A 12,458-nucleotide genomic window follows, 5' to 3' on the forward strand; every position below is an offset into this window, starting at 1 on the left:
AGCAATGACAGAAGCCAGACCTTCCACCTTCTGCACCCCACCATGACCCTGGGTCCATGCTCCCAGAGGGTTAAAGAATAGGAAAGGTATCAGGGGAGGGGATGAGATATGGAGTTCTGGTGGTGGGAACTGTGTGGAATTGTGTCCCTCTTATCCTATGGTCTTGTCAGTGTTTCCATTTTATAAATACAAAATATAAAAAATGAGTGAAAAAAACACCACGTGTATGGCATCAAAGAAAAGGACTCGAGGAAGGAGGGGGTGGACAGCGGGCTGGGTCCTGGGGAGAGGGGCGCAGGACCCAGGGCAACACGGCCAGTGGGCAAGAACAGAGAGGGAGTCAGAGGCAGTGACGAGCAGAGCTCCCAATGGCCCAGCTGCCCCCAGACTGATATGTGATAATGGCTATCTCTGGGTCAAGTGCTGCCAGCCCTGCCAGAAGAGGGTGGAGTGTTGGGTAGTATGCCAGCTCCCCCTGGCTTCTGCTTAACCAAGCACCGGTATGCCTGTATAGGGATTGGTTTGATCCCACTCAAAGCTGCGGTCTATTTACATAAATCACTTTTACATTTACATAAAGCACCACCCTCCCTCCAGGGCATTGGTGGTTCAGTGGTAGAATTCTCGCCTGCTCCGCCCCCTCTCCTTGTCACACCCTGATCTTCCACGAGTCACTTTTCTCTCCACCCTCTCTACCTCACATCCTGTTCACACCCTACTTGGAAAGTATATATAAGGACAGCATTGTTCGTTTTTAGTTTAGTTTTAGTTTAGCTCGGCTTAGATTGTGCTGCATCCTGCATGAATAAAGAGATACTGCCTACAGCTCAACCATGAGTCCCGGGTCGTCTGTCTCCCATCAGTGAAGCTCAGCCTGACAGTGGAGGAAGCCTTAAGTCTTGGGGAAGCAGTGATGGGTTCCCCAGCATCTCCCCACCCTCAGGTGACCCACTTCCCCAGGCTGGTGTGCGGCCGTCTGTCCACGTTCCTCCACGCGCTCCTCCTGATCACATATGCTCAGGGCCTCCTCAGACACATCACCGGGTCGGTCACAACACATGCCCGAGGCAGCACTCAGAGCACAGGAGGTGGCTCAGGTCCTCATGGTGGTGAAGCGTCCTCTCTCTCAGAGCTTTCTCCTGGCCAACGGACATGACAGCTTCTTTTTTTTTAAGTTTTTTTTTAATATGTATTTATTTTCCCCTTTGTTGCCCTTGTTGTTTTAACATTGTTGTGGTTATTATTGTTGATGTTGATGTCATTTGTTGTTGGATAGGACAGAGAGAAGTGGAGAGAGGAGGGGAAGACTGAGAGGGGGAGAGAAAGACAGACACCTGCAGACCTGCTTCACCGCCTGTGAAGCGACTCCCCTGCAGGTGGGGAGCCGGGGGCTCGAACTGGGATCCTTACGCCGGTCCCTGAGCTTTGCACCACGTGTGCTTAACCCGCTGCACTACTGCCTGACCCCCCACGACAGCTTTTTCTTGTCATCAGCACTACTGGGATGTCCAGGGCCATGTTGACCTGTGTCATCGAAGCCAAGAGAAGGGTCAGCCTGGACACCTCGGGCCCTCTTCCTAGGTGTCCTTGATTAGTGACCTCTCCACCTGCTCTTTCTCCCGTCTTCTCCACCCTCCTGTGCTTGGGCTCTTCTTTATCCCAAGATACCCTTCCCCTCCCTCATCCACATCTTCACACATCTACCTGGCTCCACAGGTATATCCTGGGACTTCCTGCTTGGACAGAAGACAAGGAGGTAAGAGTCACAGGTGTGTGTGCACGCGCCAGCCAGAGGGCTGCCTGTTGTAAGAGGCTTAAAGGACAGAGGAGCTCCTGGGGGGAAGTCAGGGCTCAGTTGGATGGGTGGAGGTGGGTTGGACTGGGAGAACCCTTCTGGCTTTTGTAATTGCTTCCCTAATAATCACAACTAGCATTATAGGAAATTAACCCCAATAATATTAAAGCTTATAGTGGGAAGTCTCAGTTTTAGAAGACAGTCATCACTACAACGCAGATTTGAAAGCAGCCTGTGGGATGGTGCCCTAGAATCCCTGCCCTGAGAGGGAACTGGGCCTGGTGTCGTTGCTCACAAGTGAAGTGCAGCAAAGTGATGTGATGTCACTTCAGCGATGAGGTTATGAAACACTTTGTTGTGCTGAAGGTTCAACTGCCCCTACTAGGGTGTGAGCCATTCTACAAACTCACCCACAGAGGAAGAAACTGGGAGAGGACATGCCAGCATGTGTGGGCACGGACATGCAGCTTCCCTGCTCAGCTTGCTGGAAAGCCATCACAGCTCACAACGTCACTTCACGAGGTGAGGCATGCCTGTACCCCATACAGAAACAGAGACAGTAAACGTCAGCGACTTACAGCCGCCAGAGCTTTGCTGGGGCTTCATACCTGCACAATTCCATCACTGCTGGAAGATTTCTTTTTCCTACTTAGGAGGGGAGAAAAAGGGAGAGAAAAGAGAGAGCACAGCACCACTGCACTGCTTATGAAGCTTCCTCTACATACATGGCATTCCTATGTGGTGGCCGGGTGCTCGCACCCAGGTCCTCATGTGTTCCAGTGAGTGCATTTTGGAATAACTACTGTACTGCTATGTATTACACACCCATCATTAACTCCTGGTGACAACCTTAAGAGGTAGCTATTCTTTTTTATTTATTCCCTTTTGTTGCCCTTGTTTTATTGTTGTAGTTTTTGATGTTGTTGTTGGATAGGACAGAGAGAAATGGAGAGAGGAGGGGAAGACAGAGGGGGAGAGAAAGACAGACACCTGCAGACCTGCTTCACCACTTGCGAAGCGACTCCCCTGCAGGTGGGGAGCCAGGGGGCTCGAACTGGGATCCTCACACCGGTCCTTGTACTTTGTGCTACGTGCACTTAACCCGCTGTGCTACCACCCGACTCCCAGAGGTAGCAATTTTTATTCTGACCTACTAATGGGAGAGGTACGCTCATCATGCAAACAGAGCCCAGCAATAACCCTAGAAATAATGAAAAGCACATTTTGAAGTGTCTGGATGCAGCGTCTTCCCTTCCAAGCTGCCCTCTGGGTCAGGCTGAATGATGGCACGTGCTGCCCACACGCGTGGGACGACACACCAGGGTGGAGACTGGAGACCGCGTGTAAAGTCAGTGCCCATCTCCACATTCAGGGGCTTGGGTAATTGTTCCCGTGAGGCACAGGTCTCTGTAGGTTCTCTCCAAATCTGCAGAAAAGATTCAAGTTCCTTGAGCCTCAACCTTGAAAAATCACAGCTGTCTTGGTGACACACATAGGGGCTCAGAGCACAGATGAATTTTTAATTTTCAATATCCTGGTGTAGATCATATTTTAAGACCAAATAAAATAACCCCTCCGAGCTATCAAAGCATTTATTTTTAAGTAAAACCCTCATGGATAAACCTCAGTGATCAGCATGAAACTGTGCCCACACTGAGCCTGTAAGTCAGTGACAATCAAGCACCGTGATAGTACCACATATGGAGTTTTATTTGATCATTGTTGGTATGCTTAACACTATTCTATTTACATAACTACTGTATTCTATTTACATAACCACTGCAGGGCATTAGTTCAATCCCCACTGGTTCATGATATGTTTTTGCTCTGCCCCCTCTCCTTGTCACACTCTGATTTTCACCAGTCACTTTTCTCTCCACCCTCTCTATGTCACATCCTGTTCACACCCTACTTGGGAAGTATATATAAAGACAACATTGTTCGTTTTAGTTTAGTTTAGTTTAGCTTAGCTTGGTATAGACTGCCCTGCGTCCTGCATGAATAAAGAGATACTGCGTACAACCCAGCCGTGAGTCCCTGTTCGTCTGTTTCCCGCCTGTGAAGCCAGCCCGGCGAAAACAACATAGCCCAGCAAAAACAACAGATCATTTTGGATAGAGACGGAGAAATTAAGAGGGAGACACGTCGAGTGCACGTTACAATGGGCAAGGACCCAGGTTCAAGCCCCCAGTCCCCACCTACAGGGGGAAAACTTTGCATTGCAGGTGGTGAAGCAGTGCTGCAGGTATCTGTGTTATCTCCTTCTCTACTGTTCCCTTCCCTCTCTATCCAATAAAGATAATACCAACAAAAATAATGCTACTAGCCCTGACAATTTTTTATAGAACAATTTATTATCCAGCAATTCAAAGTATTCTATGTCCTTTATATAGTTTCTTCTGCGATAATGACAAAATAACTTTTCAGCCATTTCCGTCATCTTCTTGATCAAATCTCCTTTACCGAATGTTCCACGTTATTACCCTTGATGCAAGGAGTGAGTCCACATTACAGCAAGACTTGAAAATTGTTGGCTACCTTATTAACATGTGTAGTGCTTCTAGTGGGTTTAGTCAGCCATTCACCATACTGTCTTCTGGGAAACAGGATGACCTCCATAATTGTTCAATTTATGTTCTGATGCATAAAATACGCCTTAGCTGGCATGGAGCAGAGTCTGAGTGGACGAAAGGTGCAAAGGCGCCGCGTGGAGGCCCCGGGAGCCTGCATAAACCCCCGAAACCAAGACGGGTATGATCTCCAGCACGGACTCGGGAGTCCCAGCAGGAAAAGAAGTAAAGCCGCGGGAACCCCAACATCCTGGAAGTCGAGGCCAGGCCTGCGCCACACCGGAGGGGCGCACTGCCCACATTGCTACACGCACTGAATATGCTCCCTGCTCCGAGGCCGAGCGGGAAAGGCTTAAATTTTTTTTATATTTATTCATTTATTCCCTTTTGTTGCCCTTGCTGTTTTGTTGTTGTAATTGATGTCGTTGTTAGATAGGTCAGAGAGAAATGGAGAAGAGAGGAAGACAGAGGGGGAGAGAAAGACAAGACACCTGCAGACCTGCTTCACCACTTGTGAATTGACTCCCCTGCAGGTGGGGAGCTGGGGGATGCAACCGGGATCCTTATGCCGGTCCTTGCGCTTTGTGCCACGTGTGCTTAACCCGCTGTGCTACTGCTCGACTCCCACCTCTGAATTTTTAAGGTGAAGGTCTATCAAGTGCCTAAGTGAGCCGGACTGTGACAAGCTGCAGGAACCCTCACCCCTTACCAGCATTCAGACCATACCCAACTCCAGCATGCCTGTCAGTGGTTAGGAATGAATGGCCACACAGTCCAAATCTTGACTTTATTTTTTTAATATAAAAAATGCAATTTTGGAAACCCACCCAACCTTTTCCCCTAACATAATGCTTTTACCTCTTAAAAATAAAAATAAAGTACTAATTCTATATACATCACATGTACCATACAAAAATGTATCCAAAGTTTCTATTGCTACCAAAGTGTTCTAAATTAAAACAAGTTACAGAAAGCCCCTCATTGTAAACAAAAGGTTACAAGTTACAAAATCAAATAACACACAGCCAGAGTCATTTATAGAACCACCAACACATCCTGCTCCCAAAGCAAGTTGAATTTTATGTGCCTGTATAAAAATGCCTATCAATATACTTTTGCAAATTTATTTTTCATTATAAAGCAAATGGATACACTTTCTACAATAAATAATCTGCTGGGAGGCACGCCCGTGGGAAGCTGGGGTGGGTTGGGGGAGGAGGCAGGCAGACGAGGACAATGAAGAGGACAAACACCCAGAGGAAGTGCCCGCCCCGCCCCGCCCCGCCCGCACAGGGTCGGCGGAGTGTTTTTGGTGATCTGCAAGTGATGTGCATGGCATAAATTTATTCTCCACCTCTCCACAAAGTACCATTCAAAATAATGTCATTTTCTTTCTTAAAATACACATTTGTCATTGTAAATTTACATCCCATCTTATTAAATAAGTGGTACTCTGTGTAAAGAATATGATTTATAAAATTATTAAACATTCAAAAGTCTTTTAAAAAGGGGGGGGGGAGGAAAAAAAAAAAGCTAGAGACCAAAGAAGTGAGGCCAGTGGCGCCCTTCAGTGTGACCCGTGGCGGGGACAGAATCACGCCTAGAGACGCGCCTGAGCCCCTCAGAGCGCCCATGACAGGGATGGTTCCACAGAAGGCTTGGAAATAAGACCTCCCCCCCGCCCTCCCCAGGGAAGAATGAAAGAACTACACCTAAAAATCAGAATAAGTTAAGTTTTGAACCATATACAAATATGTACAGCCTATCAACACTATGGACAAGCCCATGAATGGCACGGCAGCCTGGCCTCCGCATGCAGGTGTCAATCAATGTCACTGAGGTCACTGGCTGGCTCCCCGTGCACTCGGCTCAGGTGGTTCATGGCACGGTCAAAGGCGATCCGCACAGCTTTCCGGATGCTGGAGTTTCTCCCTTCCATCATTTTCAGCTTGTCTATCGTCTCATCAATACCCAGTGGAACCATTTTAGACTTCGGGAGCCACTGCCTTTTTAAAATAAAACATAAAATAAAAGAGGGGACAGTCAGAACTCCATACGTAATAACTTATCCATGCTTCATTCACATAGCTCAAAGCTCCCTATCCCTCAGACAGAAACACACAGCTGCTACAACCATCTCTGGACTCAAGTAGAAACGCCACTCAGGCAATCCGACTAGCAGGGAAAACTAGTCTGTCTGGACTCACAGGGTAGGGGACTCACAAAAACCAAGTGCCCAGCTCTCCATTAGCAGCCCCAGGACCCGCCACTTCCTGGAGGAGACACAAAGCAGGTGCCCAGTAGTCTTTCCTGAGCGGCCACCAAGGCCATACACAGGACAGAAACACTCCACTGCACATATGCTTAAGTGCACAGACATGCACACACCCACACAGGTTTGCACGAGTACATGTCTGCACACAGGGACACAGGCACAGCATCAGGTCGATGGCGTGGCCAGGGAGACCCTCTGAGGGTATGGAAGCCCAGCAGTAGGACAGGACTTGGCGCAGCATGAGCCTCTATACTAATCCAGGAGCAGCTGTCACGGGCCAGGCACGGGTCAGGGTGAGGAAAAGACTGAGGTCGGGGGTGCACGATGCCAGCACCCTGCCTGCCATACAACTCAACCCTGTATCCCTGCCAGTGCTCGTGACTGCCCAGGCAGACAGAGGCCGGCTCCGAGGCGCATGGAGCACCTCTACCTTCCTAAAAGCTGTGCCGGACTCCACACTAAACGCCCAGGGTACAGAAGGACCATGATTCCCAGGGACAGAGGAACTGTGTGGAAATCTCCAGGCACCGCCATCAACATATTGCCGACAAGTACTGTGGTAGTGGCTCCTTCAGCACAGCAGACAAACAGAGGAGTCAGGGTCTCAGCATGGCTCATCAGGGGGCTGAGGCAAGTGAGGCCAAAGGCATTGGCCTCTTACTGTGAGTACGTATAGATCCACACAGGTGAGGAGACTTCAGGGGCAGAAAAGAAAGCTGTGGGAGAAGAAATGTGGGGGAGCCCAGTCCAGCAGCAGAGTCCCCCCCCCACCTTGAACATCAGTGGAGACCACCAGCAGCAGGGTGTAGGGGTTCACACAACCTCCCTGCTTCTGGTAAGCTTATGTGTTGGCGCCAGGTGCCTAGAGCCCAGGGAGGCCAGAAGCAGAGCCAGACAGAGATACCCAGACAGAGAGCCAGCAAACCCAAGACCTTCCTCCGTGGCTTAAGGCACTTGCACTCACCAGCTCCTCTTGTTATCAAAGAACAGAACTAAGAAGAGTTTCTCATCTGCCTTGGTCTGCATATGCTCGCCGATCTTCAGCACATCCAGAGGTGGGGCGGGAATGGTGACCCCGTTGTGGTGTCCGGGCACACGTGGCATCTTGGGGTCAATAATCTGCCCAAAGAAGCACATGCGTGGGTCACAACCGAGTCCCACTCAACATACCCCTCCTCCCTCCAAGTCGTCTCCACCCTAAAGAAGGCTTTAAAGGAGCTCTAAACACCCCATCACCCCACACATGGTCTTGCAGTAAGTCAGCCACCCCCACCACGGTGGGTAAGGCAGCCCCAGGCCTGGAAGCACACAGCCATGTTGCTCAAGGTCTCCACTGTCGGCAGGGCAGCGGGACCACACCGCCATGCCTGACAAATGGACGTCCACCATCCCCAAAGCTCACCAGGGCTGGGTATGAGGGATAGCCACTGCACTTGGCCCACACGACTTTCAGGGGCTCGAGAACAGAGGCATCAGTCGAAATCCACATGTTGTTCTGACCAACTTCTGGGGAAAGAACGAACAAAGCGCGCTAAGGAACCAGGAAGAGGGCAGCACAGCCCTAGGGCCCAACATGCACCACGCCAATGTGAGGTTTCGCCAGGGACAGGTTTCCCTCTACAGCCCACCCCCCACCGCCACCGCCACCCCCAGCACCTGCCCCAGTCTGTAGAGGCAGACAGTCAAGCCTCAGTCTCTGTGGGTGTCTCACCCCCCGATGTAACCCTCTAGAGAGGTGCCCCCAGTCTACCTCTCCAATGATATCAGAATCAACCCATGGCCTGCCTTCTTCCAAAGAACCAACTGCCCTCTCCTCCCTTATGTACCCAACCCCGCAGGGAGCCCTATCCAATATACAAAACATCGCTGGAAACTAAGAGTGTGTGTGTGGTGGGTGTGTGTGGGGGGGCACCCATACCAAGCCCACCCACATTTATTCAAGGCACTGGCTTGATAAATCTCCCTGCTCAGAAGCTCACGTGCCTCCCTGCTGTGGGTGCTTCCCCAAACCCTGCTCAGTACACCTCCCAGGGCTCCAGTTCAACCACGTCCCATGGATTCTATCCCTCCACCAGTACTAAAAGCTGAGGGCCCACACCACCACATCCTACATTCAGCTGCAAAGGACAGATAAAAATAAGGAGATGTGGATGGTTTTGACTGATGCCCAGGAACCACTGGAGCTGAGCGCTTCACACAAAAACTATAGAAGTTGTTACTGGCCCTGTGGTGGTCCCAGACATGTGGCAGGTCCTGTCGAAAGTTCCTCACCGACCTACTGCTTTATGGGAAGCAGCATGGGCAGGCAAGGCTTGGACAAAGGGCACTGGAGACCCTGGCTCTGCTCCCACTTGGACAGAGTCCATTTCCCAACAACACCTGACACTGTGGTTTTTTTGGGATGCATTGGATCGACCTTCTCGTGGTGCATCCCGTGAGTACCCATTCATTGGGGAAACTGACGATCCTTCCTAGCCGACTGAATCCACATGGATCCCAGTCACTTTCAAAGCCAGCAACAAGCAGCTCCTGCCAGCTTTCAACCTGACCTGTTGACTGGCTACGGAAGAAGGGCAAACGCTAGAAGAAGAACTATGTGGTTGCTCGCATCCCAGCAGCATTCTGGACACATCAGAGAAGGCATAAAAGGAGGCCGAGCGTAAGCTTACCTGCAGCGATCCTGGCAGCTTTGGCATAGTTGCCATTCTCGATGCAGGAGATCAGCTCACTGCGGTCCTCCAGCGTGTGCCGCCGCACCAGGGCTGGCTTGCCCCGCCCACACTTGGGAGCACTGAAACTGGACGGAGAGAAGCAGGACAGTCAGCAGCTGCCACGGTTTCCCCAAGACACACAGACATGGGGTAGGGGGTGGAAATCCCTGTTACAGAGTGGTCTCCTCAGGGCAGACAAGCAGGGCTGAAAGTGAGCATGAGATTCTCATGAAAGCAAGCACTGGGAAAGAAGGACAAATGTAAGAACAGATTGTGAAACCAAGTCAATTGTTGGGTAATGGTGTGGTCTCTCCCGTCTCTGTTTCAGCTCTCTAACAAGTGAACATCACAGGAATGGGTTGGGGGTTAGTTAGTGCCCTGCAGGGAAGAGGACCTCACCTCGAGTCACAGAGTGGACCACTGCTAGAGGACAGGCTGGATTCAGAGGCACAGCGTCGGCGGGGCGCAGCCTTCCTCCCTGGGGTGCTGCCCAGCTCCTGTTCATTCCTGTCGCCCCCAAAGCCATTGGTGAGACCTGCAATCCAATGCACACAGGTCTTGAGTTCACAGCGTATTAAACAAACCTCTTCTCGGTTACCCCCCAGCAGACCTCAAAACACAGAAGTACTTGCTGAGCAGAACAAACTCAACAAATTATAAACTAGTACAGAGAACACTGGCCCAAAGGAGGTGTTCTGGCCATCCTAGAGTAAGTAGTCCGTCCATCTAGTCCATATCCTGAAGGCCACTTCGTTAGTGGACACCACTAGAGTGTGTTCCCCAGCCCAACTTCAACGGAACTACACAGTTAGGTTTTCAGAGGAAAGGCTTTAACATGAACCTCACACACCCTGGTGAGACACTAACACAACCTGAGTGCCCAACAGCATCTGAAACTCCTTGGGTGGTAGTGCCAGGTCAGCCCCAGAAACCAAAATTCACTGGTTTCCTAACATGCCAAGTAACTACGCAAAACCTAATACCATCATCTCAGTGTTTGAGAAACGATTATATCAGGAAAAAAGGAAGACATATTTGCCTAAGCCCAGCCTGCAATATCAGCACAGGAAGGGATGGCCGGCTAGGGGCAGATGAAAGAGCCTTAAGTCTGAAGCCCGACTTCAGGAGAATGTACAGCTATCCTGCCCCACCTTACCTCACCATTCTTAAAAATTAATTTTCAGAAGTTCATTTCTTTTAAAGTTATTTCCAGGAATATCCAAACTACAGGTTATTTTCACCTGCTGTGTATACGTTTGTGTTTTTTCAATGAGTATGGCTTATTTTTGTACATATAGTAAATAAACTTTGATGGCAACTATGAAATCAAGAAGCAGAAGCTTAATGGTCATGCAAAGAGACTCTCATGCCTGAGACTCCAAAGTCCCAAGTGTGATCCCCTGCACTACCATAAACCAGAGCTGAGCAGTGCTCTGGCCAAAAAAAAAAAAAAAGTCTCAAAGAAAAAGAAAAAAAAAATTAAAAAGCAGATGCCAAGAATATTTGCTAATCGCCCAGAAGAGAAAAGCACCTTCCTGGCAAGTTCATGCCAGATCTGCTGTGTTTCTGTTGAATTTAACATTTAACAATGAGCTTAAAGGGAAACAGGATTTTTCACATTTCACCCCATTGACATGCATAAGCAATCATTGCAACAGTCACTATCAGAATCTGCACATTTGTAAAAGTCTAACAAATTACTCTGGAAAAAGAAAAACAGATCCATGTAACATTATGGGACTAACACAAAGGTGGAACCATGGAACTCTATGAAGAATGACTCTATGATGGGAGCAGATAGCATAATGGTTATGTAGAGAAGACTCATTCCTGAGGCTCCAGAAGTCCAGGTTCAATCCCCTGCACCACCATAAGGCAAGAGCTGAGCAGTGCTCTGGTTAAAAAAAAAAAAAAAAAAATTGCTCTAGTTTGGAATATTTTCCCAGGACTCAGAAGGCTGGGGACAACAGAGAAGTTAAGGAAGACATCGAAGATTCCACAGTTCTCAGGAAAGGATGCCACAATCCCCCAGAAAAGAAATGCCCCAATGATTCTGAATCAGGCAAGTGAGCAGCAGTTCACCCAGCCAGGCAGATGAAGCCTAACATCCAGGATCTAAGATTAAGTTCTGAGAGCAGAAGCCACAGTCCTGTAGGGTCATAGCTAAGTCCTAGGGGGAAGCCCCGAGATGTCACCCACACAAGAACCAGGGTCAGACACACCCCATGGCAACAGTACAGGTCGACAACAATAAAAAAGTTGTGAAGACACTCCTTGTGGAGCCACATGGAGCTGAGGCTCAGAAATCCTCAACAGTCTCACTCAGAATCCAATACCCCTTCCCCTGCAAGTGAAGAGGTCTTTCTAGTGAAGTGAGTGTCGCCAGCAGTGACAGCTGTGTCGAGGCTCTTGGGAAAGCTCAACAAGGAGCAATGGGGGTCAGGAGTTAGTGAAAGGCTAATCCCAGTCCTAAAACAAGTGGTAGACAGCTGTGAAACCAAGCGAAGGGCAGGGTTTGCCTGTGCCTGGCGAAAACAATGTAAACTCCTGCTCCCTCATGGCCGGAAGCAGCAAAAATACGTAGGGAAAGCCATAATTTGGGAAATAAAGACAGGATAAACATCTCCCCTTTCACCTTCCTATAGATTAAGAGTGCACAGATGTGAGGGGGACAACTCTTCATCTACTATTCCAGCCTTTAGGTTCATGATTAGTCAACAACTTGTTTGGCTTTGTATGTTAACTCTCTTTTCAGCCACCAGGTTTCAGATGCTACCATGATGCCAACCGGACTTGCCTGGACAGACAACACCACCAATATGTCCTGGAGCTCCGATTCCCCAGAGCCCTGCCCCACTAGGGAAAGAGAGAGACAGGCTGGGAGTATGAATCCACCTGCCAATGCCCATGTTCAGCGGGGAAGTAATTACAGAAGCCAGACCTTCTACCTTCTGCACCCCATAATGACCCTGGGTTCATACTCCCAGAGGGGAGGGGATGGGATACAAAGTTCTGGTGGTGGGAATTGTGTGGAGTTGTACCCCTCTTATCCTATGATTTAGTCAATGTTTCCTTATATAAAGAAAAGAAAGAAAGAAAAAAAAAAG

The 12,458-nt window shown here is 49.3% G+C and overlaps 1 protein-coding gene across 4 annotated transcripts in view; it reads right to left on the reverse strand.

The window, feature by feature from the left end:
- Positions 1 to 5,138: 5,138 nt before the first annotated feature.
- BRD1 (bromodomain containing 1) overlaps positions 5,139 to 12,458 on the reverse strand; it is a 56,690-nt gene continuing 49,370 nt past the window's right edge. For 2 of the 4 annotated variants that reach the window (XM_060188809.1, XM_060188810.1), the window contains exons 9-13: positions 9,751 to 9,886; positions 9,310 to 9,437; positions 8,043 to 8,146; positions 7,605 to 7,759; positions 5,139 to 6,371 (exon numbers count right to left, since the gene is read on the reverse strand). In XM_060188809.1, the coding sequence (XP_060044792.1) occupies positions 6,188 to 6,371; positions 7,605 to 7,759; positions 8,043 to 8,146; positions 9,310 to 9,437; positions 9,751 to 9,886 (707 nt within the window). In that variant the 3' untranslated portion in view covers positions 5,139 to 6,187. Of the gene's footprint in view, positions 6,372 to 7,604; positions 7,760 to 8,042; positions 8,147 to 9,309; positions 9,438 to 9,750; positions 9,887 to 12,458 lie in introns of those variants that run through there. The other 2 variants (XR_009549394.1, XR_009549395.1) reach the window with 2 other exon arrangements.

The sequence above is a fragment of the Erinaceus europaeus genome, chromosome 4 (assembly GCF_950295315.1).
Source record: "Erinaceus europaeus chromosome 4, mEriEur2.1, whole genome shotgun sequence".
NCBI classification, from domain to species: Eukaryota; Metazoa; Chordata; class Mammalia; order Eulipotyphla; family Erinaceidae; genus Erinaceus; species Erinaceus europaeus.